At 41.1% G+C, this 27,754-nt stretch overlaps 1 protein-coding gene across 1 annotated transcript in view; it reads right to left on the bottom strand.

The window, feature by feature from the left end:
- The window catches only part of tnfsf10l (TNF superfamily member 10, like), a 76,581-nt gene that overhangs the window by 37,818 nt on the left and 11,009 nt on the right, over nucleotides 1–27,754 (bottom strand). Inside the window, exon 2 of the mRNA XM_055938558.1 lies at nucleotides 16,808–16,957. Coding sequence (XP_055794533.1) covers nucleotides 16,808–16,957 — 150 coding nt within the window. The remainder of the gene's footprint in view (nucleotides 1–16,807; nucleotides 16,958–27,754) is intronic.

Genomic DNA, 27,754 nt, shown 5'->3' with positions numbered 1-27,754 from the left:
CTGCATCCACATTCTGCCAACAATGTCATTGGAATTTTTTGTCAAATATAACCTATTTTTAAAACCTCTTATGAAGTTAGTTTTGAAGCATAAGCTGGGAATTTCATATTTTTAACAAATATTATAATTGTCTATTTCATATCTGCAAAGTAGTTAACACGCTGTCAGTTCCACTTTAAGGGCGTTGCATAGAGCCCCTAAACGTTCCTTAGGTAAGGGCATAATGTCAAATGTGCATAAAGAGGGCAGAATTCAGATATGACGACATTGTTTTGGTACTATCCACTGAGTTTGTAAACTACGTTGCGCGACATGGTTCAATGTGCCAATAAATCAGCACAAAATACCTTTTCGGTTTTTCATATTGCCTGCGTCTTGAAGCTAAAATTGGGATCATGTATTCTCAGCTAATGTCCTTATAAAAAAATTGTAACGGAGAGCAATATACAATACAGTTTTCAAGAGGGAAAGTATGATTTTACAAGTATCTACTTTTCTTCTCCAAGAACTTGGGCTACAATACAGTGTGTGCAGTCAGGCAGATGTTCAATCTGAACGAGACATTGTGTAGTCTCAGGGGGTTCGCTTTGGACAAGCTCAGTCTCATACATCCTCAATCCAAGTCAATTAACAGGCACATACATTCACATGCACACGCATGAATGCACAAACAAATATATACATGCACACTATCCAAGTAAATTTACACCACAAGAAATAAGACATTCCATTTCTATTACAACTGGCGACAGTACTGGCGATAGGACAATTGTATAATTGTGGTGGAATGGTGACTGTCAGAGTGTGTGTGTGTGTCTGTATTGAAGCGGAGAAGTAAGGAAATGAGGGGGATGCAGAAATAATCAGATACCAACACAGATGAGGAATGCCTGTGGTGGTGTCTGTGTTAAGGTATTGTGTGGTACAGACTATGACTCATTAAACTCACTGACTCAGTAGAAATCAAGGTAATCTGAACCAAAAGCAGACCTATGTGACCCAGGGTCCATATGTCTCAAGCAGTCCTGATCTAGGATATGGTCCTGCCTGTCCATGTAATGATATTCATTGTGATCTAAAAGGCAAAACTGATCTCCGATATAGATGGCCCGAGATCTATGTGACTCATTGTACTACGAGAGATGGCTGATTTAGGTTGTGTTGATCTATGATGGTCAGACTCTGTGAATGGTGCCCCATAGTTTAGGGGCAAGGGAGCTCAACCGAGTGTGTAGTTATGTGTGGCTTTTGACTGTGTGTGCGCGCGCTTGTTCACATGTACATGTTACGTGGGTGTTGAAAACCCCATTAAATGGAAGACACCATATTGCTTTATGAAGGAACCCTAAACATGACAAAAACAGAACTAAATCCAAACACTTTAACCCAATGCTGTCAAACCCAATGCTCTCCTCACACTAAATTTGCGATCAGATTTTTAACACCCACAGTGTTAAATGTAACACTTTCTTAGAAATAATATGTGACCATTTCATACTGTGATAAACCAACACCCCAAGAGTCTTGGGAAGATAATACAATGGGTGTTACACATTTCAAATCATTGGAGCTGATGCTGTTACACTTTCTCAGTGTTACTGAATCAAAAAATGTGGTGTTACAGTAACTCTTTTTTGGGGTGTTGTTTTAACACTTTTTTGGGGTGTAAATTTGCATTTATTTCCTAGGGTGCCTTTAGAGTGAATTTTAGAGGTACCAGTTCCACCCATGACTATGTTTGCTCGTGACAGAGACATGATTGTTGCATGCGATGGCTTTCAACCTGTAGCCTTAACCAAGTGAGTGCCTAAGTGAATATTTTATCATAAATATTTTATTATTTATGACAATACATTTATTTATATATTTTTTTACAATACTATACTTTGACAGCCTAGCTTTACCCTAACACAGTTGTTTGATGTGGCCTGCAAACCAGAAGTTTCAGCAAGTCACATTATACTGGCTGACAAAGTGTTATATAATTCCTATTGGAATCCAGCCAGAGTTAGGATAGCCAACAATTGAAACTTTAAAAATCACCCGCAACTGCAGTTAGAATGACTGCCAAGGTAGGAAAGATTTATAAATAAGACTACCTAATAGGCTTGGGCAGTATCCAGATTGTCATACCTACATACCAACCTTGTGCCATACCAGGATATGCTGTAATACTGGCATTGAACACAATGGGCGCTGTTTTCGAACCCCACTGATAGCATTGCTATCCTTCGGATTACAGAGTAACAAATACATGTAACATCCCATAAAGAATGCTAACTAAATGCTAACGAGCGCATTGCAAACATTTTGTACAGTTTCTGACCTAAACTATACAAGTAATTCAAAAATGCTACACAGTTTGCTGCACGCATAAATAAAAATTTGCCAGCAAGGCTCCTGATCCAGGAGCGGATTCTTTGCTGTCAGCAAGCGAATGCTTGATTTTGGAAGACGCTAACCCTTAGCTAGAAAGCTAACTAGCTACTAAATTAGCAAACCAAATGCACAACTGCAAAGCATTTAGTACATTTTAGACAGTTAACTTAATAGCTATAAAATATCTTTATGGCAAACATTTAGTTGTGAATTCCATACTGTAATTAGATCACCTGGCGCATGCTGCACAACAATGAGTGACTCAGAAGGCTCCGGTCTCTCGCCTTTGTGTGCTTGTAAACAAACACCACGTGACTGGGGACTACTTTAAGCTTCATAATAATGTGACCGGTGAAATTAAGAACGCAATGTTCTTTATCTCCTAACGTATTGCGCAACTTGACTGCAGTTATTTACTTAAAAGTACCTACAAATATCAAAAAGTAATCGTTTCAATGGTATTGAAAAACCATCCGTGGCTTTTTCCAAATACCCCGGTATACTGTATATACTTTCGTAATAGTTTCTGAATGCACTGTATATATTTACACTCCGGACTCTGACATTGCTGGTCCTAACATTTCCATATTTCTTAATTCCATTCTTTTACTTAGATAGTTGTGTGTAATGTTAGATATTTCTGCACTGTTGGAGCTAGAAAAACAAGCATTTCACTACACCAGCAGTAACATCTGCAAAATACAAAGCATGTGAATGCAACCGATAACAGTTGATTTATGTGATAATGAGGTGCCTCTCATTTCTTTTCCAAAATCAAAGAATTAACGTAAATTAACTCAACACAGTCGAGTTAGTGGTGATTCCACTGTGATTCAAATAACACTTAACTTATTCACTGCAGGTGGTGTCGATTTCAATCCCACTGGTGGAAACCCCACTAGAATCAACACTCAGATACAACACTCAAAACACTTTTCACCCTAACACTTAGATTTAACACCCGTAAATTTGCTGTGCTCTCACACAGAATGGAATGTATGTAGAGAACCTTCATGCTGACAGCCAGTGGAATGTTCCCTGAACACCAGTGTTCTTCAAATAAATAGTGGATTGGTCTGAGTCAGCCAATCTGCACCTTGTATTTGTCTCGTCAGTTGTACAATGTATAATTTAGAACTATTTACCGCTTCATGTCACACAAACACACACACTTTCTCAGACCAATCCACTATGTATTTGTAGAACACAGGTGTCAATCTACATGATTATTTACAGTCCTTTGACTTGGCCGCACAATAGAACTCTGGCGTGATAGAATTCAAAAATATATATTTTCTTTTTTACAGGTGATGACAAAGGCATAAAATGAATGCTAAGCATCAGGTCTGGAGGAAACCTGGCCCCATCCCTACGGTGAAGCATGGTGGTGGCAGCATCATGCTGTGGGGATATTTTCAACGGCAGGGACTGGGAGACTAGTCAGGATCAAGGGAAAGATGAACGGAGAAAAGTACAGAGAGATCCTTGATGAAATCCTGATCCAGAGCGCTCAGGACATCGGAAGGTGAACCTTTGCCCTAGTCTAACAGTACAACTACCCTGAGCACACAGCCAAGACAACGCAGGAGTGGCTTCGGGACAAGTCTCTGAATATCCTTGAGTCACCCAGCCAAAGCCCGGACTTGAACCCGATCGAACATCTCTGGAGACCTGAAATTATCTGTGAAGCGACACTCCCCATCCAGCCTGACAGAGCTTAAGAGGATCTGCAGAGAAGAATGTGAGAAACTCCCCAAATACAGGTGTGCCAAGCTTGTAGCGTCATACCCAAGAAAACTCGAGGCTCTAATCGCTGCCAAAGGTGTGGGGGGGGGGGGGGGTTCAAACATTTCTAAACCTGTTTTTGCTTTGTCATTATGGGGTATTGTGTGTAGATTGATAAGAAAACACATTTTAGATTCATTTTAGAACGAGTCTGTAAACTAACAAAATGTGGAAAAAGTCAAGGGGTCTGAATACCTTCCAAATGCACTGTACCAAGGTATATTGCTTTTAAATATGGAATGTCCTCTTATCTAACCATTCTATTGGCTGTGCTAGCTATTGGGATGTTCATTCACAAAGTAGTACATGATCTATTATAAACTGGGTGATTCGAGCCCTGAATGATTGGGTATGAAAAAATATTACTTTGTACTCTTCTAATTACATTGATAACTAGTTTATAATGGCAATAAGGCACCTCAGGGGTTTGTGGTATACAGTATGGTCAATATACCACAGCTAAGGGCTGTATCCAGGTACTCAGCGTTGCGTCGTGATTAAGAACAGCCCTTAGCCGTGGTATATTGGCCATATACCACAACCCCTTGGGCCTTATTGCTTAAATATCTACTGTAGGGATAGGGGACATTAAACATCTGTAGGGATAGGGGGCATAGCATATATCTGTGAGGTCTTACCTTGTATGAGAGATGTATGCATTGATGCCCTTGGCCAGTTTGATACAGGGCCCCATCTAGGGAATAGGGTGCGTCTGTGTTCATCTTAACTTAGAGATGTACAGTACCAGTCAAAAGTGTGGACATACCTACTCATTCAATGGTTTTCTTTATTTGTACAATTTTCTACATTGTAGTCAAAACTATGAAATAACACATATGGAATCATGTAGTAACTCAGAAAAGTGTTAAACAAATGAAAATATATTTGAGATTCTTCAAAGTAGACACCCGTTGCCTTTATGACAGCTTTGCACACTCTTGGCATTCTCTCAACCAGCTTCATGAGGTAGTTACCTGGAATGCATTTCAATTAACCCTTGTGTGTTGTTCGGGTCTGTGGGACCAATTTTCAATGTTTACTAAAGTAAAACGTTTTTTTTCAACCTGAGACGCATTGGCCTTGGCTAATTTTCTGTGAATAACATGTAAAATAACACATCGTCATTCAGTGCACACTGTGCACCCCTCTACATATTTACATTAAATATGTGGTGTTCGGGTCCACTGGACGGAAATAAAAGTTCTGAAACTGTGGAAAAGTGTGTGTGTAGGTTAAAACAAGTAAAAATGAAACAAAAAGGATTTCTGTCTGCCTTCACTCTGTCTTCCTCCTCTCTGGGCCTGCTGTTTCAACATAGCACCAAGAACCTGTCTCACTCCCTGCCTGTCTGCCTGTCTTCCGCTTCTCGCACTCTTTACCCTTTGTAGTGTGTGAAATTACACAAATGTCTTTGGGGAACCTGCACACTTATTACAATACATTATTTCGATACATTGTAAAAAATTCTGCATTTCCCACACTCTACCCCAGCCAGGTGCAAATTGGGGGAGGGACACAACAAATAAATACTTTGCATGTGTGGGTCCTTACCACAATCAATCGGTATGGCAAAAATAATCTCTGCTCAGAGGGCCTGAGAAATATTTTTGCAAAGAGAGAAGCTTGTGTGGAAGGAGCGTCTCCCACTTTGGAAGATGAAGAATTTTCAGAATATGAGGACCATATCTCTGTCAATTCGGAGTCTGACAGTGAGTTGGAAGAAGAGGATGAGATTGACCCTCAGCCAACCCCAGGACCTCCCCGTCAGCAGCGAGCCCCAGGACCAGCCTCATTTACATGCACACTTTGGGGTTCAAATCAAATCAAACTTTATTTGTCACATGCGCCGAATACAACAGGTGTAGACCATACAGTAAAATGCTTACTTAACCAACAATTCAGTTTTAAGAAAATCCCCCCAAAAAAGTAAGAGATAACAAATAATTAAAGAGCAGCAGTAAATAACATTAGTGGGGCTATATACAGGGGGTACCGGTACAGAGTCAATGTGCAGGGGGCACCGGTGTCAAAGTAATTGAGGTAATTATGTACATGTAGGTAGAGTTATTAAAGTGACTATGCATAGATAATAACAGAGAGCAGCAGCGTAAAAGGGGGAGGCAATGCAAATACTCTGGGCAACCATTTGATTATAATCTTCACCCGGCACAGCCAGAAGAGGACTGGCCACCCCTCTTAGCCTGGTTCCTCTCTAGGTTTCTTCCTAGGTTTTGGCCTTTCTAAAGAGTTTTTCCTAGCCACCGTGCTTCTACACCTGCATTGCTTGCTGTTTGGGATTTTAGGCTGGGTTTCTGTACAGCACTTTGATATATCAGCTGATGTAAGAAGGGCTAAATAAATACATTCTATTTGATTTGATTAGCTGTTCAGGAGTCATATGGCTTGAGGGTAGATGCTATTCCGAAGCCTCTTGGACCTAGACTTTGGCGCTCCGGTACCGCTTGCCGTGCAGTAGCAGAGAGAACAGTCTACGACTAGGGTGGCTGGAGTCTTTGACAGTTTTTAGGGCCTTACTTTGTCACCGCCTGGTATAGAGGTCCTGGATGGAAGGAAGCTTGGCCCCAGTGATGTACTGGGCCGAACGCAGTACCCTCTGTAGCGCCTCGCGGTCGGAGGCCGAGCAGTTGCCATACCAGGCAGTGATGCAACCCGTCAGGATGCTCTCGATGGTTCAGCTGTAAAACCTTTAGAAGATCTGACAACCCATGCCAAATCTTTTCAGTCTCCTGAAGAGGAATAGGTTTTGCCGTGCCCTCTTCACGACTAACTTTGTGTGCTTGGACCATGTTAGTTTGTTGGTGATGTGGACGCCAAAGAACTTGAAGCTCTCAACCTGCTCCATTACAGCCCTGTCGATGAGAATGTGGCGTGCTCGGTCCTCCTTTTCCTGAAGTCCACAATCAACTCCTTTGTCTTGATCATGTTAAGGGAGAGGTTGTTGTCCTGGCACCACACTGTCACATCTCTGACCTCCTCTCTATAGGCTGTCTCGTCATTGTCGGTCATCAGGCCTACCCCTGTTGTGTCATCTGCAAACTGAATGATGGTGTTGGAGTCGTGCAGTTATGAGTGAACAGGGAATACAGGAGGGGACTGAGCACTCACCCCTGAGGGGCCCCTGTGTTGAGGATCAGCGTGGCGGATGTGTTGTTACCTATCCTGAGCACCTGGGGGTGGCCTGTCAGGAAGTCCAGGATTCAGTTGCAGAGGGAGATGTTTAGTCACAGGGTCCTTAGCTTAGTGATGAGCTTTGAAGGCGCTATGGTGTTGAACGCTGAACTGTAGTCAATGAATAGCATTCTCACATAGGTGTTCCTTTTCTCCAGGTGGGAAAGGGTAGAATGGAGTGCAATAGAGATTGCATCATCTGTTGATCTGTTGGGGCGGTATGCAAATTGGAGTGGGTCTATGGTTTCTGGGATAATGGTGTTGATGTGAGCCTTTCAAAAAAAATCAGGGCTGCAGATGTGAGTGCTACGGGTCGGTAGTCATTTAGGGAGTTTACCTTGGTGTTCTTGGGCACAGGAACTATGGTGGTCTGCTTGAAACATGTTGGTATTACAGACTCAGATAGGGAGAGTTTGAAGATGTAAGTGAAGACACTTGCCAGTTGGTCGGCACATGCTCGGAGTACACGTCCTGGTAATCCGTTTGGCCTTGTGAATGTTGTCCAGTTTAAAGGTCTTACATCGGCTGCGAAAAGCGTGATCACACAGTCATCCAGAGCAGCTGATGCTCTCATGCATGTTTTAGTGTTACTTGCCTCGAAGCGAGCATATAAGTTATTTAGCTCGTCTGGTAGGCACGTGTTACTGAGCAGCTCTCGGCGCTGCTTCCATTTGTAATCTGTAACAGTTTGCAAGCCCTGCCACATCCGACGAGCGTCGGAGCCAGTGTAGTACGATTCCATCTAAGTCCTGTATTGGCGCTTTCCTGTTTGATGGTTCGTCGGAGGGCATAGCAGGATTTCTTATAAGTTTCCGGGTTAGAGTCCTGCTCATTGAAAGTGGCAGCTTTACCCTTTAGCTCAGTGTGAATGTTGCCTGCTGACGACGTCCTCGATGTACTTATTAATGAAGCCAGTTACTGATGTGGTGTACTCCTCAATACCATCGGAAGAATCCCGGAACATATTCCAGTCTGTGCTAGCAAAACAGTCCTGTAGTTTAGCGTCTGCTTCATCTGACCACTTGTTTTATATACAGAGTCACTGGTGCTTCCTGCTTTCATTTTTGTTTGTAAGCAGGAATCAGGAGAATAGAGTTATGGTCAGATTTGCCAAATGGAGGGCGAGGGAGAGCTTTGTACGCATCTCTGTGTGTGGAATAAAGGTGGTCTAGAATTGTTTTCCCTCTGGTTGTACATTTAACATGCTGATAGAAATGAGGTAAAACTGATTTAAGTTTCCCTGCATTAAAGTCCCCGGCCACTAGAAGCGCCGCCTCTGGATGAGCATTATCCTGTTTGCTTGTGGCTGGAATACAGCTCATTGAGTGCGGTTTTAGTGCCTGGCTCAGTCTGTGGTGATATGTAGACAGCAAGAAAAATACAGATGAAAACTCTAGGTAGATAGAGTATCTCATGATAAGTTGTACGCCACACTACCTCAGGTGAGCAAAACCTTGAGACTTCCTTAGATATCGTGCACCAGCAATTGTTTACAAATATGCATAGGCCCCGCCCCGTGTCTTACCAGAGGCTGCTGTTCTGTCTTGCCGATAGTGTATAACCCACTAGTGTTATGTTCTTAATGTATTCGTTCAGACATGACTCTGTGAGACATAAGATATTACAGTTTTAAATGTCCCGTCGGTAAGATATACGTGCTTTCAGTTTGTCACATTTATTTTCCAGCGATTGAACATTAGCGAGCAGAACGGAAGGCAAGGGCAGATTAGCAAATCGTCTCCTGATCCCCCAAGGCATCCTGATATCTTTCCGCAAAACCAATGTTTCATTTTCCGGCGAATTACGGAGGTCTGGGCCTGGTCGGGAGTCCGTAGTACAGTTGAAGTCTGACATTTACATACACCTTTGCCAAATACATTTAAAAGTTTTTCACAATTCCTGACGTAATCATAGTTAACATTCCCGGTCTTAGGTCAGTTAGGATCACCACTTTATTTTAAGAATGTGTAATGACAGAATAAAAGTATAAAGAATGATTTATTTCAGCTTTTATTTCTTTCATCACATTCCCAGTGGTTCAGAAGTTTACATACACTCAATTAGTATTTGATAGCTTTGCCTTTAAATTGTTTAACTTGGGTCAAATGTGTCAGGTAGCCTTCCACAAGCTTCCCACAATAAGTTGGATGAATTTTGTCCCATTCCTCCTGACAGAGCTGGTGTAACTGAGTCAGGTTTGTAGGCCTCCTTGCTCGCACACGCTTTTTCAGTTCTGCCCACACATTTTCTATAGGATTGAGGTCAGGGCTTTGAGGTGGCCACTCCAATACCTTGACTTTGTTGTCCTTAAGCCATTTTGCCACAACTTTGCTTGCAATTATGCTTGGGGTCATTGTCCATTTGGAAGACGCATTTGCGACCAAGCTTTAACTTCCTGACTGATGTCTTGAGATGTTGCTTCAATATATCAACATCATTTTCCTACCTCATGATGCCATCTATTTCGTAAAGTGCTCCAGTCCCTCCTGCAGCAAAGCACCCCCACAACATGATGCTTCCACCCCCGTGCTTCACGGTTGGGATGGTGTTCTTCGCCTAGCAAGCCTCCCCCTTTTTCCTCCAAAACATAACATTGGTCATTATGGCCAAACAGTTCTATTTTTGTTTCATCAGACCAGAGGACATTTCTCCAAAAAGTATGATCTTTGTCTCCATGTGCTGTTGCAAACCGTAGTCTGGCTTTTTATGGCGGTTATGGAGAGGTGGCTTCTTCCTTGCTGAGCAGCCTTTCAGGTTATGTCAATATAGGACTTGTTTTACTATGGATATAGATACTTTTGTACCCGTTTCCTCCAGCATCTTCACAAGGTCCTTTGCTGTTGTTCTGGGATTGATTTGCACTTTTCACACCAAAGTAAATTTTTCTGTAGGAGACAGAACGCGCCTTCTTCCTGAGCGGTATGACGGCTGTGTGGTCCCATGGTGTTAATACTTGCGTACTATTGTTTGTACAGATGAACGTGGTACCTTCAGGCATTTGGAAATTTCTCCAAGGATGAACCAGACTTGTGGAGGTCAACACATTTGTTTTGAGGTCTTGGCTGATTTCTTTTGATTTTCCCATGATGTCAAGCAAAGAGGTACTGAGTTTGAAGGTAGGCCTTGAAATACATCCACAGGTACACCTCCAATTGACTCAAATTATGTAAATTAGCCTATCAGAAGCTTCTAAAGCCATGACATCATTTTCTGAAATTTTCCAAGCTGTTTAAAGGCACAGTCAACTTAATGTATGTAAACTTCTGACCCACTGGAATTGTGATAGTGAATTATAAGTGAAATAATCTGTCTGTAAACAATTAGTCAAAACTATAGTTTGTTAAGAAATTGGTGAAGTGGTTGAAAAACGAGTTTTAATGACTCCAACCTAAGTGTATGTTAACTTCCGACTTCAACTGTATATCCCTCGCGTCCTACTCATTGAAGAACTCTGTCTAATTTGAGGTGAGTAATCCCAGTTCTGATGTCGAGAAGCTCTTTCGGTCATAAGAGACGGTAGCACAACATTATGTACAAAACAAACTAATTAATTTAAATAGCAAGGTTGGTTACCCTGTCTAGCCCCGGGGTTCCGCTAGCGGAACTCCTCCCACATTCCACTGAAAAGGCAGAGCGCGGAATTCACAAATTATTTTTGAGAAATATTTAACGTTCACACATTAACAAGTCCAATACAGCAAATGAAAGATAAACATCTTGTGAATCTAGTCAACATGTCCGATTTTTTAAAAGTTTTCCAGCTAAAACACCACGTATATTTATGTTAGCTCACCACCATTTTTCACAGCACAGGTAGCATGCACAAAACCAACCAAACTAACCAAGAACCAACCAAACTAACCAAGAAACAACTTCATCAGATGACAGTCTTATAACATGTTACACAATAAATCTATGTTTTGTTTGAAAAATTTGCATATTTGAGGTATAAATCTGTTTTACATTGCAGCTACCATCACAGCTACCGTCACATATAGCACCGAAGCAGCCAGAGAAATTATAGAGACCAACGTGAAATACCTAAATACTCATAAAACATTTCTGAAAAATGCATGGTGTACAGCAAATGAAAGACAAGCATCTTGTGAATCCAGCCAATATTTCCAATTTTTTAAGTGTTTTACAGCGAAAACACAATATAGCATTATATTAGCTTACTACAATAGCCTACCACACAACCGCATTCATTCATTCATTCAAGGCACGTTAGCGATAGCAATAGGCACGTTAGTGATAGCGAATAAACCAGCAAAAGATATACATTTTTTCACTAACCTCATCATCAGATGACAGTCCTATAACCTTTTACGGGGGCAGCCCGACACCGGTACACTTATGACAACATCCAGCTCAAAGTGCAGGGCGCGAAATTCAAAATCTATTTTTTTTAAATATTTAACTTTCACACATTAACAAGTCCAAGACAGCAGATGAAAGGTGCACATCTTGTGAATCAAGCCAACATGTCCGATTTTTAAAATGTTTTACAGGGAAGACAAAATATGTAAATCTATTAGCTAACCACGTTAGCAAAAGACACAACTTTTTCTAACTCCATCAGTTTCTTACTCCATCAGGTGCTATCACAAATTCGACCAAATAAAGATATAAATAGCCACTAACCAAGAAACAAATTCATCAGATGAGTCTGATAACATATTTATTGTATAGCATATGTTTTGTTCGAAAAATTTGCATATTTCATGTATAAACCATAGTTTACATTTCAGCTACAATCCGAAATTGCACCGAAAGCAGCCATAATATTTACAGACACCAACGTCAAATAGCTAATTACTCAACATAAAACATTTCTGAAAAATACATAGTCTGCAGCAATTGAAAGACAGCCATCTTGTGATTCCAAACAATATTTCCGATTTATTAAATGTTTTACAGCGCAAACAAAATGTATCGCTATATTAGCGTAGCTACAATAGACAGAAATAATTGGGCGCCCACGGCCAGTTCACATGCACGACAGATATATGAAATAACATCATAAAATGGGTCTTACTTTTGCTGATCTTCCATCAGAATGTTGAAGAACGTGTCCTCTGTCCAGATGAGTCGTTGTTTCGATTCAGAATGGCAAATGTCCCTCTTCAATTAGCATTGGCACTAGCCGAGTGGCATAAATTTCTCCAACGTAAACACAGTCAGAGGACGGAACACGGCAAAACTCCCGAATAAAGTTTCAATAATCTGATTAAACTATATTGAAAAAACATACATTACGATGATATGGTCACATGTATAAAAAAAAATTCGAGCCGGAGACGTTAGCCGTTCGTTACCAAGGCAAAACAGAAGTCAATCCCACTTCCTTCAGAGTACCGGAAGTGGACGGTCACGTCAAAGAAATAGTTTTTTTTCCACCACAGACCAAGAGGAGCACAAAAATTTCTCTTTACACCAATAGGAAGGCGTATGGAGAGTGTCAGCAGACTCCTAAGTGTTAAGACCATGTATAGGCATCAAGTTGAAAAGAGCATCGATTTCTAACATTTCACTTCCTGGTCAGGAAAAGTGCTGCAGAAGGACTTCTGTTTCACTCAGAGAAATAATTCCAACTCTTTTAGAAACTAGAAAGTGTTTTCTATCCAAAAAGAATAATAATATTCATATTGTACGAGCAAGATTTGAGTAGGAGGCCGTTTGAAATTGGCACGATTTCACTGGCTACTCAACACTTTGCCTTGCAGCCATAAGAAGATAACATCATATTACACAATACATATATGGTTTGTTCGAAAATGTGCATATTTAGAGCTGATATCCGTGGTTATACATTCTGAAAACTTAGCATCTTTTTCCCAGAATGTCCGGATATTTCTCTGACACACCTATTCTGACCAAATAACTATTCATAAACATTACATGTTGTATAGGAAATGATAGATACACTAGTTCTTAATGGAATCGCCGTGTTAGAATTCTAAAAATAACTTTATTACGACATGCAGCTTACGTTATGGCGAGAGAGCGCCCAAAATCTGGGCGCAAACTAATAGTAAACATGTTCGACAGATATATGAAATAACATCATAAATGGGTCCTACTTTTGTTGAGCTTCCATCAGAATGTTGTACAAGGGGTCCTTTGTCGGGAACAATCGTTGTTTGGTTTTAGAATGGCATTTTTCCCTCTCGAATGAGCAAGCAAAACTAGCCAAGTGGCGCTAAGCTCTCCTTCGTCACCAAACGCAAAGAACGCAACACGTCTAAATTCCCGAAAAAATTTCAATAATCTAATAAAACTATATTGAAAAAAACATACTTTACGATGATATCTTCACATTTATCAAATGAAATCAAAGCCGAAGATATAAGACGTCTATAACGATTGCTTTTCAGAAGCCAATACTGGTGACCTTTATGCGCTTCCTGAACAAACGAATTCGTTCATAGAAAGAGAAAGAGATTAAGACCCCATTTCACCTCTCACAGCCTATTGACATCTAGTGGAAGGCGTATGAAGCGCATGTATAGTCATAAATCTCAAGCAAAATGATAGGGAGGGCCTGGAACAGAGCCTCGATTTGAGATTCTTCACTTTCTGACAGGAAGTTTGCTGCAAAATGAGTTCTGTTTTACTCACAGATATAATTCAAGCGGTTTTAGAAACTTGAGAGTGTTTTCTATCCAATAGTAATAATAATATGCATATTGTACGAGCAAGAATAGAGTACGAGGCCATTTAAATTGGGCACGATTTTCCCCCAAAGTGTAAATAGCGCCCTCTATCCTCAACAGGTTAAGAGCCGATAAGACAGCAGCCCTTCCCTCTGGCGCCATCTTGTATTCTTATCCTTGCTGGTGTTTTCAGATCCAATGGGAAATCCACAGAATCCCTGTGGGATGCAGCAACTGGCAGAGAACTTTTCCGTGCAACAATGTCTCTGGAAAACCTCCACATTATTTCCAGGATTATCCGATTCGATAACCGAGACACCAGACCAGCTTGACGGCAGAGAGGCAAGCTAGCTGCAATCAGGTCAGTGTGGGAAAAGTGGGTGGACCGCCTTCCCCTGTTTTACAACCCTGGGCCCAACGTTACAATTGAAGAGCAGCTTATGCCATTTAGTGGCCGCTTCAGGCAGAACATACCGTCTAAACCCGCAAAATATGGAATCAAGATCTGGGCTGCCTGTGATGCTGCTTCATCATATACGTGGAACTTGCAAGTGTATACGGGGAAGCCAGATGGAGAAGCCCCTGAGAAGAACCAAGGGATGCGGTAGTCCTGGACATGACACAGGGACTTTGTGGCCACAACATCACATGTGATAACTGTTTTACTTCGCACAAGCTGGGACAGCAGCTCCTCAAGAGGAAGCTGACGATGGTAGGAACCATACAAAAAAACAAGCCAGAGCTCACACCTCAGCTGTTGAATACACGGAACAGGTTGAATAATTCCTCTAAGTTTGTGTTCACGGCCTACACGTCCCTAGTGTCCAGCGTACCAAAAAAAGGCAAAAATGAGGTAGTCATGAGTACGCTGCATAGGAATAGGAGAATATGTACTCAGCGAGATCAAAAACAGAAATCATAATGATTACAATGTCACAAAAGGAGAGGTGGACAATTTAGACAAGCTGGTGACTGGCTACAGCTGCAAAAGAAGAACCCTACGCTGGCCACTTGTGATATTCTTCAATATCTTGGACATCTCGGCGTACAACACATTTGTCATCTGGATGGCGTTGAACCAAGATTGGAGCAGAGGGAAGCTCCAGAGGATATTGCTCTTTCTCGATGAGCTGGGCAAGGCATTGGTAAGACCTCAGAGGCAACATATCCCAAGGACCCCAGCTTCTGCAGCCATCGTGAGGAGGATTCAGGAGGAGGATGCTGGTGCCCCATAGAAACAACACCTCCAATACCGGAAGAAAGTGTGAGTGATGTTGCATGTGTGTGTGTCTGACTCTCTTACCTTGGCCTGAAGTAACTATACATGTGAGTGAGATGTTAGTAAAATTCCTGAAGTGTTTTCATCATTCTAGATTGTAGCAACAACAAGAAGCGCTGTGATGTGTGTGGACCCAAGAAGGACAGGAAGACAGTACACATGCATCAAGTGCAAGAACAACATTCGTAACACACACAGTAAAAAACTCTGTCCCTCATGTGGTATGTAGACAGGCCTTAATTTGTGTTCAATGGGGCTCATTTATAATTTCCATAAAATACTGTATGTAAAATGTGTCCTTCCAGTTAGTTCAGTTCCAAGCAATAAACATCAATAGTGATGAAAACCTTGTTTCATTTATATATGTTCAAGATAAACATGATTTATTCTACCGATGTCTTGATTATACGTTTTTTAATTTGAAATAAATTAATAGCGCTTTTATTGATAAATGTGAATCTTGCAGAGGTAAATGGCAAATATTAACCATGTATGCTGTCTATATTTCTTGTAATTGATATCAGTCAACATCTCAGTATTTTTACGTAAATTGTTATGGCTGTATTGTTTTAAAAACCCAATAATGTTGTGCGTCCATCAGACACGCGAACATTGGGTAATTAACAAAAACATGGAAAACACGCGAGTTAAGCAGGTGTGCCTTGATGAAAGTTAATTTGTGGAATTTCTTTCCTTCTTAATGCGTATGAGCCAATCAGTTGTGTTGTGACAAGGTAGGGGTGGTATACAGAAGATAGCCCTATTTGGTAAAAGACCAAGTCCATATTAGGGCAAGAACAGCTCAAATAAGCAAAGTCAATGCGGGAAACGTTCTTTGAACGTTTCTTCAAGTGCAGTCATAAAAACCATTCAAGCGCTATGGTGAAATTGGCTCTCATGAGGACCGCCACAGGAAAGGAAGACCCGGAGTTACCTCTGCTGCAGAGAATAAGTTCATTAGACTTACCAGCCTCAGAAATTGCAGCCCAAATAAATGCTTCACAAAATTCAAGTAACAGACATCAACATAAACTGTTCAGAGAAGACAACGTGAATCAGGCCTTCATGGTCGATTTGCTGCAAAGAAACCACTAATAAAAGGACCAATAAGAAGAGACTTGCTTGGGCCAAGAAACACGAGCAATGGACCAATGGAAATATGTCTGATGAGTTCAAATTTAACAACAGTCTTTGTGAGAAGCAGAGTAGATGAATGGACTATCTCTGCATGTGTGGTTCCCACCATGAAGCATGGAGGAGGTGTGATGGTGCTTAACTGGTGACACTCTGTGATTTATTTAGAATTCAGGGCAAACTATAGTTTTAATATCTTCACTATCATTCTACAATGTAGAAAATAGTAAAAAATAAATAAAAATACTTGAATGAGTAGGTGTGTCCAAACTTTGACAGGTACTGTAGGTCTTGATGCCCTTGGCCAGTTTGATGCAGGGTCCTATTGTAGTGCACTATCTAGGGAATAGGTTGCCATTGAGAACTACATTTGTGTTCTTCTTACCTTAGAGATGTAGGCCTTGATGCCCTCGGCCAGTTTGATGCAGGGCTCTCCAAACAGCTGAGCCAGGTTCTCTGGGATGTCTTGGTCTTTATCCAGAGCATTTAACAGACTGAGACACTTCAGCTCCTCTGTTACACCCTGGCTACGCACCTAAAGGGAGGAGAGAATAGAAACAATTGAGTTACGAGAGATAGTATAAGTGTTATAAGCGTACGTAGCAGTAACAAAGCATTCAGCAGACTGATACACTTCAACTGCTCTGTAATGCCCTGGCGGGAAAAAAAGAGTGTATTTCACCTTTATTTAACTAGGCAAGTCAGTTAAGAACAAATTCTTATTTACAAGGATGGCCTTGGAACAGTGGGTTGTTGCCTTGTTCAGAGGCAGAACGACAGATTTTTACCTTGTCAGCTCGGGGATTCGATCCAGCAACCTTTCGATTACTGGCCCAACGCTCTAACTACTAGGCTACGTGCCTCTGCAAAATCACCCGACCTCAAGTCCGTGAATCAGGCCTTCATGGTTGAATTTCTGCAAAGAAACCACCACTATAGGACACCAATAATAAGAAGAGACTTGCTTGGGCCAAGAAACACGAGCAATGGACATTAGACCAGTGGAAATATGTCCTTTGGTCTAATGAGTCCAAATTTGAGATTTTTGGTTCCAACCGCCGTGTCTTTGTGAGATGCAGAGTAGATGAACGGATGATCTCCACATATGTGGTTCCCACCGTGAAGCATGGAGGAGGAGGTGTGATGGTGCTTTGCTGGTGACACTGTGATTTATTTAGAATTCAAGGCAAACTTTAGCAGCATGGCTACCACAGCATTCTGCAGCTATACACCATCCCATCTGGTTTGTGCTTCGTGGGACTTTCATTTGCTTTTCAACAGGACAGTGACCCATCACACATCCAGGCTGTATAAGGGCTTTTTGACCTGGAATGTGATGCATCTACAGGGAGGAGAGAATATAAAAGACTTAGAGTGACATAAAGCCATATAAGCAATGCATAGATTGATATAGAGCATTCAACAGACAGAAACTTTAGATCCTCTGTTATGCCCTGGCTACGCACCTACAGGGAAGGAACAGGGAAAACATATTTTAGGAGAGGTAGTGTAAGTGTTATAAGTGTGACATATGGCATTCATAGGCACTTTGAATGTCACAATCAATGAGCGATTCCGTCGATGATGGCAGACCAACAGCAAGATGAGAACAAGATTGTAACAAAGGATCGGTCATTTTATGAATGTTAGTGCTTTCATTATGTCTGGAATGTGTTGTCCTTAATAACAGTTTCAATGACATTCACAGACTGCTTAACTAGCGGTTTGATTCTCCTGGAATGAACTCGAACATACACCCAGATCCCCAGATATCTAATGGGCCAATAAACCAACCACTCCTCCAGGGCACACAGGAAATACAAAATGTCTCTCTTTTCTTGCTCTCTTTTTGTCTTTCTCTCCATCTGAGACTCTTGAGTTAATTTCTGTATTACGTTTGAGTCTGTGTGTAATTTGTATGTAATTGAGTGTGTGTGTAATTTGTGGCCAGGGGTATGGAACCGTTCAGCATCACGGTTGGGGGGGGTTGTACTATTGACTCTTTAACAAGGCCCAACAGGGGTATGACTGCGGGGTATGACTGCGGTGTGTGTGCATGCGAGTATACAGTATATATGTGTGTATGTGGGTGATTGTGTGGGGGGGTTGCTTTCTTCACATTCTCTCAGACCTATTGTTGACGTTTGAATGGTTCTCTATCCTCCTAATAAAAGGGGAGTGAGGGAGGAGACATAGGAGTGATTCCTCACGAAACCCAGTTAACAAAAAAAAGATCTATGGATTATATTTCATGAAAAATCCCCAAATCATGATTGACATATATACTGTATCTAAATGCATGTTGTTAACATATATACTGTATCTAAATGCATAATTGGGAAATAATTGATAAACGTTGGCATATTTATGACATTTTGGCCTTCCCAGGACTCCATAATGTTTCATCCGTTTTGATTTCAAGAAAACTTTTTTTTACATGAATTTGACGCGTACCAAAACAGGGTGTGATCATTCTACAGTGGTCCCTGCAGCGTACACTCAAACCCCAGTGACTACAATGTATTAAGAACGTCCAGCTTCAATTGACGCAACAGTCAGCGTTTGAGCTGGCAACACTGTTTTTTTACAAACACTTTGCACAAACAGTCCTTACAAATGTGACCACTTTATTTGTGGATGCAAATAGAAGTGGCGACAGCATAACACAATCATCCAAACCGGAAAATGAAGGGCACATTAGTCCTAGCGTTAACTGAGGAAAGATTGACCTAAACACAAGCAGTCATATTCAACTAACTCTCGGCTGACAGAAATCATAATTTCAATTAGACAATAGAAATTACGGGTGAGTTTACCATTGATGGAAATAATTTCATAAAACTCTTTCCAAAAATCGAAAGTAATCCGATGGGTAGTTTGTGGACACCGCCATGTTTCATTTTTCTGGTCAACCAAAGATAAAAAATGAGACTAGATGAGTTTGATCTGTTTGCGGTACGCATGTTGAAGGGGGTGTGTCGTCTACCATTACTCACTTCCCGTCATTCACTTCCGGAAGTTTACTCGAAAGATGAGTGAACCATCCCTCACCTCATTTTGTTATAACATCTTTGGTTTGACAGATGTTTACGTGACAACCAGAATGCATTGTATAATGTCAACAAACATGGCGCCCCACATACCTGGCATATAGATTAGCATTAGCTCATCATAATCAGTACAACCTTCAAAAAAGTATTTTACACACATCATATGTGTCCATTACAATCTATGCATGAATAGGAATGCATGATTTGCCACAAGAACTTGAAAACGTAAATACATTATGAAAACAGTAAATACAGTTGAAGCCGGAAGTTTACGTACACTTAGGTTGAAGTCATTAAAACTCGTTTTTCAACCACTCCACAAATGTCTTGTTAACAAACTATAGTTTTGGCAAGTTGGTTAGGACATCTACTTTGTGCATGACAAGTAATTTTTCCAACAATTGTTTAGAGACAGTTTATTTCACTTATAATTCACGGTATCACAATTCCAGTGGGTCAGAAGTTTACATACGCTAAGTTGACTGTGCCTTTAAACAGCTTGGAAAATTCCAGAAAATGATGTCATGGCTTTAGAAGCTTCTGATAGGCTAATTGACATCATTTGAGTAATTTGGAGATGTACCTGTGGATGTATTTCAAGGCCTACCTTCAAACTCAGTCCCTCTTTGCTTGACATCATGGGAAAATCAAAAGAAATCAGCCAAGACCTCAACAAAAAAATTGTAGACCTCCACAAGTTTGGTTCATCCTTGGGAGCAATTTCCAAATGCCTGGGGGTACCACGTTCATCTGTACAAACAATAGTACGCAAGTATAAACACCATGGAACCACACCATGGAACCACACAGCCGTCATACCGCTCAGGAAGGAGGAGCGTTCTGTCTCCTAGAGATGAACGTACTTTGGTGTGAAAAGTGCAAATCAATCCCAGAACAACAGCAAAGGACCTTGTGAAGATGCTGGAGGAAACAGGTACAAAAGTATCTATATCCACAGTAAAACAAGTCCTATATTGACATAACCTGAAAGGCCGCTCAGCAAGGAAGAAGCCACTGCTCCAAAACCGCCATAAAAAAGCCAGACTACGATTTGCAACTGCACACAGGGACAAAGATCATACTTTTTTGAGAAATGTCCTCTGGTCCGATGAAACAAAAATAGAACTGTTTGGCCATAATGACCATTGTTATGTTTTGGAGGAAAAAGGGGGACGCTTGCAAGCCAAAGAACACCATCCCAACCGTGATGCACGGGGGTGGAATCATCATGTTATGATGGTGCTTTGCGGCAGGAGGGACTGGTGCACTTCACAAAATAGATGGCATCATGAGGTAGGAATATTATGTGGATATATTGAAGCAACAGCAAGACATCAGTCAGGAAGTTAAAGCTTGGTCGCAAATGGGTCTTCCAAATGGACAATGACCCCAAGCATACTTGCAAGCAAAGTTGTGGCAAAATGGCTTAAGGCAACAAAGTCAAGGTATTGGAGTGGCCACCACAAAGCCCTGACCTCAATCCTATAGAAAATGTGCGGGCAGAACTGAAAAAGCGTGTGCGAGCAAGGAGGCCTACAAACCTGACTCAGTTACCCCAGCTCTGTCAGGAGGAATGGGACAAAATTCATCCAACTTGTTGTGGGAGCTTCAAAAAAATTGTCCACAACAGTGAAATGGGCTACATCTATTTGAAATAATGAGGAGGCGGAACATATGTAAATTCAAACTGTTGTTAGAAGATAAAACTTGTTGTAAAATAATTTCAAATTGACAAGTTTAAATATAGCCTGTAGATAATTTGCAGGCAGCGTGTGTCTTGGTTTGAGGGCAGGGTGGGTTAACATTCATGTTGCGTAACAATCACATTTTGAACGGTTGAGTGCATTCTGACATCACATTGGAGATATTTGGAACTCACACGTGAAAAGGTTAATTTATGAATATTGAAATATAGAAACATAAATATAGAAAATATACCATTTGGATTTGGCAAAATTATCAATATATTGTTTAACACAATATACTCTACGGGCATATCAATGTTCCAGAGTGGGATCTTTGCTAGTTTTAAAAAGTTATGGCCCATTTTATAAACAGAAATTAGTATATTAGACAATGTATCCAATCACAGCCCTCCTTTTACTTGTATCATTGCACATTCTGTAAATCACCAGCAGACGGCGGCCATTTTGAATCCATTTTCACATTCACTCTGTTGGTAATGCTTACTCTAAAAGTTCCATATGACACAAATGTTTGCTATGTAGCACTTACAGACTAAACACTATGGAGTCTTAAGAGGCCCGGGTAAGGCCAAAATGTCATAAATATGCCAACTTTTATAAATTATTTCTCAATTATGCTTTTAGATACAAATGTCAAATATATGTCAACAATGCTTTCTCCATGGATTACATGGATTACATTTTGTGAAAATCCTCAAAATCATGGTCTGTGTTTCATGAGGAATCACTAGTATAAAACAAGATTTTGGCACATTCTACTTACGGGAAGTGTCTGGGTTCTCCAAAACAGTGGCTGGCTGCGCCTCAATCCAATATAGCCAGACATGGGGTGCATCTCCATACTCTTGACAGTAGCATCCTCTCATCTCCTTTTCTTAGTCTAAAACGTTATTAAAGTGCATGACTAATTTGTAAAAATACAAGAGCGATTGCTTTTTAAAATATTTTCACCGTATTGCTGTGTTTTCAGATGAGTGCTAATGTAGAAGAGGAGACGAGGAAAATAAGGAAAAGGACGCCACGTTAGGGTGCATCTCAAAAGTATATGTCTGGCTGGACTGCTGACTTTGCATTGTCTTTGTGATATCAGTGAGAGTTGATGTTTCGTGCATGAGTGTGCATGGCATGAAAGAGAAAAAGTAAAAGTGGGCTATTGGTGTCTTTGTAGGCCATGGCCAAATTATTTGTTATTAAGGGGTATTAGTTTTGACAGGGCTAGTTAGGGAGTGGCTGGATTGGTGTGTGTGGGTGTGTGTGTGTGTGTGTGTGTGTGTGTGTGTGTGTGTGTGTGTGTGTGTGTGTGTGTGTGTGTGTGTGTGTGTGTGTGTGTGTGTGTGTGTGTGTGTGTGTGTGTGTGTGTGTGTGTGTGTGTGTGTGTGTGAATCCATACCTCATTATTATAATAGAGATAATATCTACTTGAGGGCACTGAAGAGATAATGGGATAATTAAAAAGTCTTAAAGTACAGTTATTTTAACAGATGTTTACAGCAGGGAAGTGGAGACTGCAGTGTGTGCAAGTGTGTGTGTGTGTAATCCTTCCCTCCCGTTAGAAAAAAACCTATTACAGGATTAATATGTCATTAACTCTTCCCATAGCCAGGTGGAGGGGTCAGAGAGGACAGGAACACACACAAATCGACAAAGCCCCACAGATCTCAGGAACGCCATCAAGGAAGTGGGGAACAATGTAGCAGTGTTACCTCCGGAGACCCGGACACCAAGCACCGGCCATGGCCCAGGGAGTGTGTGTGTGTGTGTGTGTGTGTGTGTGTGTGTGTGTGTGTGTGTGTGTTCACAACGCAGGATTTTACCAAGTCTTATTAAAGGTGATTATGGAAGAGAGGCCAGCCATGTAACTCAAATCCGGGCCCAGAGACCTGGAGTGTGTGTGCGTGAGGGAGTGTGTCTGTGTGTGTCATGTATGTGTCTATGTTTAAGCGCTTCTGTACATTACATTTTGTAAGTGTGTAAGTGTGTTTCACTCCTCCCTACACTGTTAGTACAAGAGCGCAAAGGAGGAAAAGGAGGTAGGAAAAAGAGGAGTGTAGGAGTTCAGCCAAGTTCAGCCATCATCAACTAGATTCAGCCTCAGACTGATTATTTTCTTGAGCTTATGGTCAGGTGGCTGGAACATAATTACAAATAATTTGTAGACTGCAAATTGAGCGCAAGAAGCCCAAACACACATATTTGACTAAAACATAATCATTTCAAACCTGATGCTGGCCCATGTTAACTCCAGGAAACTGTTGAGCGTTGCAGTTCTTGACACACTCAAACCAGTGCGCCGGGCACCTACTAACATACTCTGTTCAAAAGGCACTTAAATATTTCGTCTTGTCCATTCACTCTGAATGGCACACACACAATCCATGTCTCAATTTTCTGAAGGCTTATAAATCATTCTTTAAATCTCTCTCCTCCTCTTCATCTACACTGACTGAAGTGAATTTAAGAACTTACAATAAGGGATCATAGCTTTCACCTGACAATAAGGGATCATAGCTTTCACCTGGATTCACCTGATCAGTCTATGTTATGGAAAGAATTGTACACACAGTGTATATCTCTCTATTACGATTGGGAATACTTCCAAAACTAAAACCACTCGGAGCTGATTTGCTGGCATTTTTACAGTCATTTATGTCCAACGATTTAAAAAAAGATATACACTACCATTCAAAAGTTTGGGGTCACTTAGAAATGTCCTGGTTTTAAAAGAAAAGCACATTTTTTGCCCATTAAAAAACATAAAATTGTTTAGAAATACAGTGTAGACATTGTTAATGTTGTAATCGACTATTGTAGCTGGAAACAGCTGATTCTTTTAAATGGAATATCTACATAGGCGTAGAGGCCCATTATCAGCAACCATCACTGCTGTGTTCCAATGGCACGTTGTGTTAGCTAATCCAAGTTTATTATTTTAAAAGGCTAATTGATCATTACAAAACCCTTCTGCAATTGAAAACTGTCGTCCTGATTAAAGAAGCAATAAAACTGGCCTGTGTATGGAATAGGATGCCATTTGGGACACAGTCATTGTATAAATCAGAAACAGAATGGTAACCAAACAGCCAAGAGTAATTTTTTCTCTCCCTCCCTGTCTCCTCCCTCCATTCCCCTGGTCCCCTTCTCATGTCCTTGAGAACATTGTTCTTGTTCTTTTAAACACATGCTGTAATGATTAGCTACGATAACACAATGAAGCACACACACACATTAAGTAGAACAGGTGATTACAGATTTTCATTCACTTTAAACCAGGGTTAATTTGAAGCTGCAATTTGTAACTTTTTGGGCGACTTGACCAAATTCACATAGAAATGTGAGTTACAGATCTGTCAATCTTATTTAAAGCAAGTCTAGGAAGCGGCAGATCTGTTCTATGTGTGTTATTTCAATGATTCCCTTGCTGATCTCACGGTCAGTTTGGCGTTGCCACAAATGTTAAGGTTAGCAGTTATGGTAATATATTCCTACATCAGAACAATATGGGGCTTCAGTTCAGCCAACTAACAGACAGAACCCGCTGCTTCCTGGGTTCTGTCCCAGGGTTCCACTTCCATCTATGACTCATCGCATTCTACTGTGTCCAAAATCGCTCATGCATCCAATTGGCTACCGCCTCCAAACGCCTAGCGCGTCCAAGACGCTAACGTTGTCTCTAACCTCTGACCTCTCATCTGAACCTCCTGCTAAGGAACACAAGAGCTAGGATAATTTTCATAGAACAGCCTGAAGCCACTGGATTCTTTGTCATGGAGGAGTGAGTGGGAAAATATGTTTTAGGGAGAGAGATTGGGAAGTTTAAAAAAAAATAGGGAAGAGGTGTGGGAGGGGGTAAGGGAAAGGGGAGAAGACAGAAGGGAGTGAGAGCAGAGAGAGAAGGAAGAGGCGATAAAGAGGTTAGGAAAGAGGGTAGAGGACAGCAGAGACGGGAGTAGAAGCGATAGAGTACAGAAAGGAGAACGAAGAAGGGGGAAAAGGAGGGTAAAGAGAAATAGAGGCCTCGAGTCGGGAGAGAGAGAAGAAGAATGCGAGAGAGGAGAAAAAGAGGGGAATGTTCTTCCAGTAGCTTGAATTAATAGCTCGAGAAATGAGAGTTGACTGTGGGACAGGAGGGTCCAATTTCTACATTTATTTTGCTTTGGAGTGTGTCAATCTCAAGGTCAAATCAAATTAAAGGTTCTCTCTCTCAATTTTCTATTAAATTCGCTTTATTGGCATGACGTAACAATGTACATATTGCCAAAGCTTATTTTGGATATTTTCAATATAAAAATAAGAATCAAAATTGTCAATGGGACAACAGTAACAACAATAACCAAGGGTCAAAATAACCATACATTCAACAATAACCATACAGTAGAGTACATGTGCAGGTTGATTGGTCTGTCAGACACTGTCCCTCAACTTATGGCAGGCAGCAATGTAGTGCGCTGTCAACCCACAGCTCTCTGCGTCCTCCCGCAACAGAACGGGTAGCCTATCCTCATCAGAGAGGTCTTTGAAACCTTGAATTCACTGACATTTAATCCAAGTAAAAATGCCCTGTCTTTGGTCAGTTAGGATCACCACTTTATTTTAAGAATGTGCTCTCATGCTCTCATTCTGATTGATGCAGTGTTTTATATGAACTGCAGAGATAATTGCTTGATGGAAAAGTGTTCTCATATGATCTTTATTTAGTATTTGTCAAGAGCTACAGTTGTTTTCCCCCTATTGTAAATGTCTTTCAAGTGAATGGAGTGTGTGTGTGTGTTCACAACGCAGAATTGTGGGAAAGGAGATTCGCTAGTCTAGGAAGCCAAGTACAAATTGGGAAGATTAGTGTGTGTGTGTATATATATATTAGTGTGTGTGTATCCGTCTGCCAGAAGTGTGTGTGTATCCGTCTGCCAGCCCATCAGTCCGACTGACCTACCTACTGACAGACCGACCCACTCACTGTCTCACATGCAGTGTTACGCATCCCAAATGGTACTCTACTCCCTATAAAGCACACTACTTTTGACCAAGGGGCCATAGGGTGTGCGTGTGTGTTTCCATCTCTGTATATTTGTAGTACACGCTGACACAATCTATAGCAGTGACACTATCCTCTCTTCTTCCCGCTCATTTGTTGACTGATTTTGACCTATTGCTCTCTCTATAACGCACAAAAACTGTATATAAAAAGGTTTGCGTTATGCAAGTCAGTTGCACAACACTCATTGGCAGGAGAGAATGAATTGAGAGAGAGAAGAAAGAGAGAGGGGTGAGAGAGCGCGAGAAGGAGCGGAAAGATGGGTAGAGAGAGAGAAAGAGAGAGAGAGAAATAGGAAAATAAGTGAGAAGGAAAGAGAGAAACAAAGAGATAGTGTGTGCACTTTGGCAGAAGAGAATGTGTGTGAGGTTTATTATAGTAGCTTTGAGGGAAATGTCATGCATTGTGCTATTAAGATAAACCGCTAAAAGATTAGTATATATACACACACATATATACACACACACTAATCTTATACTATAGGAGACAATTAAAGTATGTTGATCTTTCCAAAGTCTTTCCCAAAAGTGTGTTGTTTCCCCTCTGTGTCTCTTTCTCCAACTCCCACTTTCTCCTTCTCCCTTTCTGCTGGATCGAGCATAGCCTTGCATCATCAGTTAGAAACTACATTATAAAGGCTTGTCTGTATCACCATGATATTGACCAGTCTAGTGTTAAAGTTTACTCAGTTTAAATCAATACACAAAATCAATTACACTACCGGTCTAAAGTTTAAGAACACCTACTCATTCAAGGGTTTTTCTTTATTTGTACTATTTTCTACATTGTAGAATAATAGTGAAGACATCAAAACTATGAAATAAATAAGTGTTAAATCAAAATATATTTTGAGTATTCAAATAGCCAACCTTTGCCTTGATGACAGCTTTGCATACTCTTTGCATTCTCTCAACCAGCTTCATGAGGTAGTCACCTGGAATGCAATTCAATTAACAGGTGTGCCAATAACTTCGAAAGTTTCTTCAAGTGCAGTCTCAAAAACCATCAAGCGCTACGGTGAAATTGGCTCTCATGACGACCGCCACAGGAATGGAAGACCCAGAGTTACCTCTGCTGCGAAGGATAAGCTCATTAGAGTTAGCAGCCTCAGAAATGGCAGCCCAAATAAATGCTTCATAGAGTTCAAGTAACAGACACATCTCAACATCAACTGTTCAAAGGAGAATCAGGCCTTCATGGTCGAATTGCTGCAAAGAAACCACTACTAAAAGGACACCAATAAGAAGAAGAGACTTGCTTGGGCCAAGAAACATGAGCAATGGACATTAGACAGGTGGAAATATGTCCTTTGGTCTGATGAGTCCAAATTGGAGATTTTTGGTTCCAACCGCTGTGTCTTTGTGAGATGCTGTGTGGGTGAACGGATTGTCTCTGCATGTGTGGTTCCCACCGTAAAGCATGGAGGAGGTATGATGGTGCGGGGGTGCTTTGCTTGTTACACAGTGAGTGATTTATTTAGAATTCAATGCACACTTAACCAGCATGGCTACCACAACATTCTGCAGCGAAACACCATCACACCT

This window comes from Salvelinus fontinalis, chromosome 11, assembly GCF_029448725.1.
Source record: "Salvelinus fontinalis isolate EN_2023a chromosome 11, ASM2944872v1, whole genome shotgun sequence".
Taxonomy (NCBI): domain Eukaryota; kingdom Metazoa; phylum Chordata; class Actinopteri; order Salmoniformes; family Salmonidae; genus Salvelinus; species Salvelinus fontinalis.
Note: the sequence above shows the minus strand (reverse complement) of the source record. Positions and strands in the feature narration are given on the sequence as shown.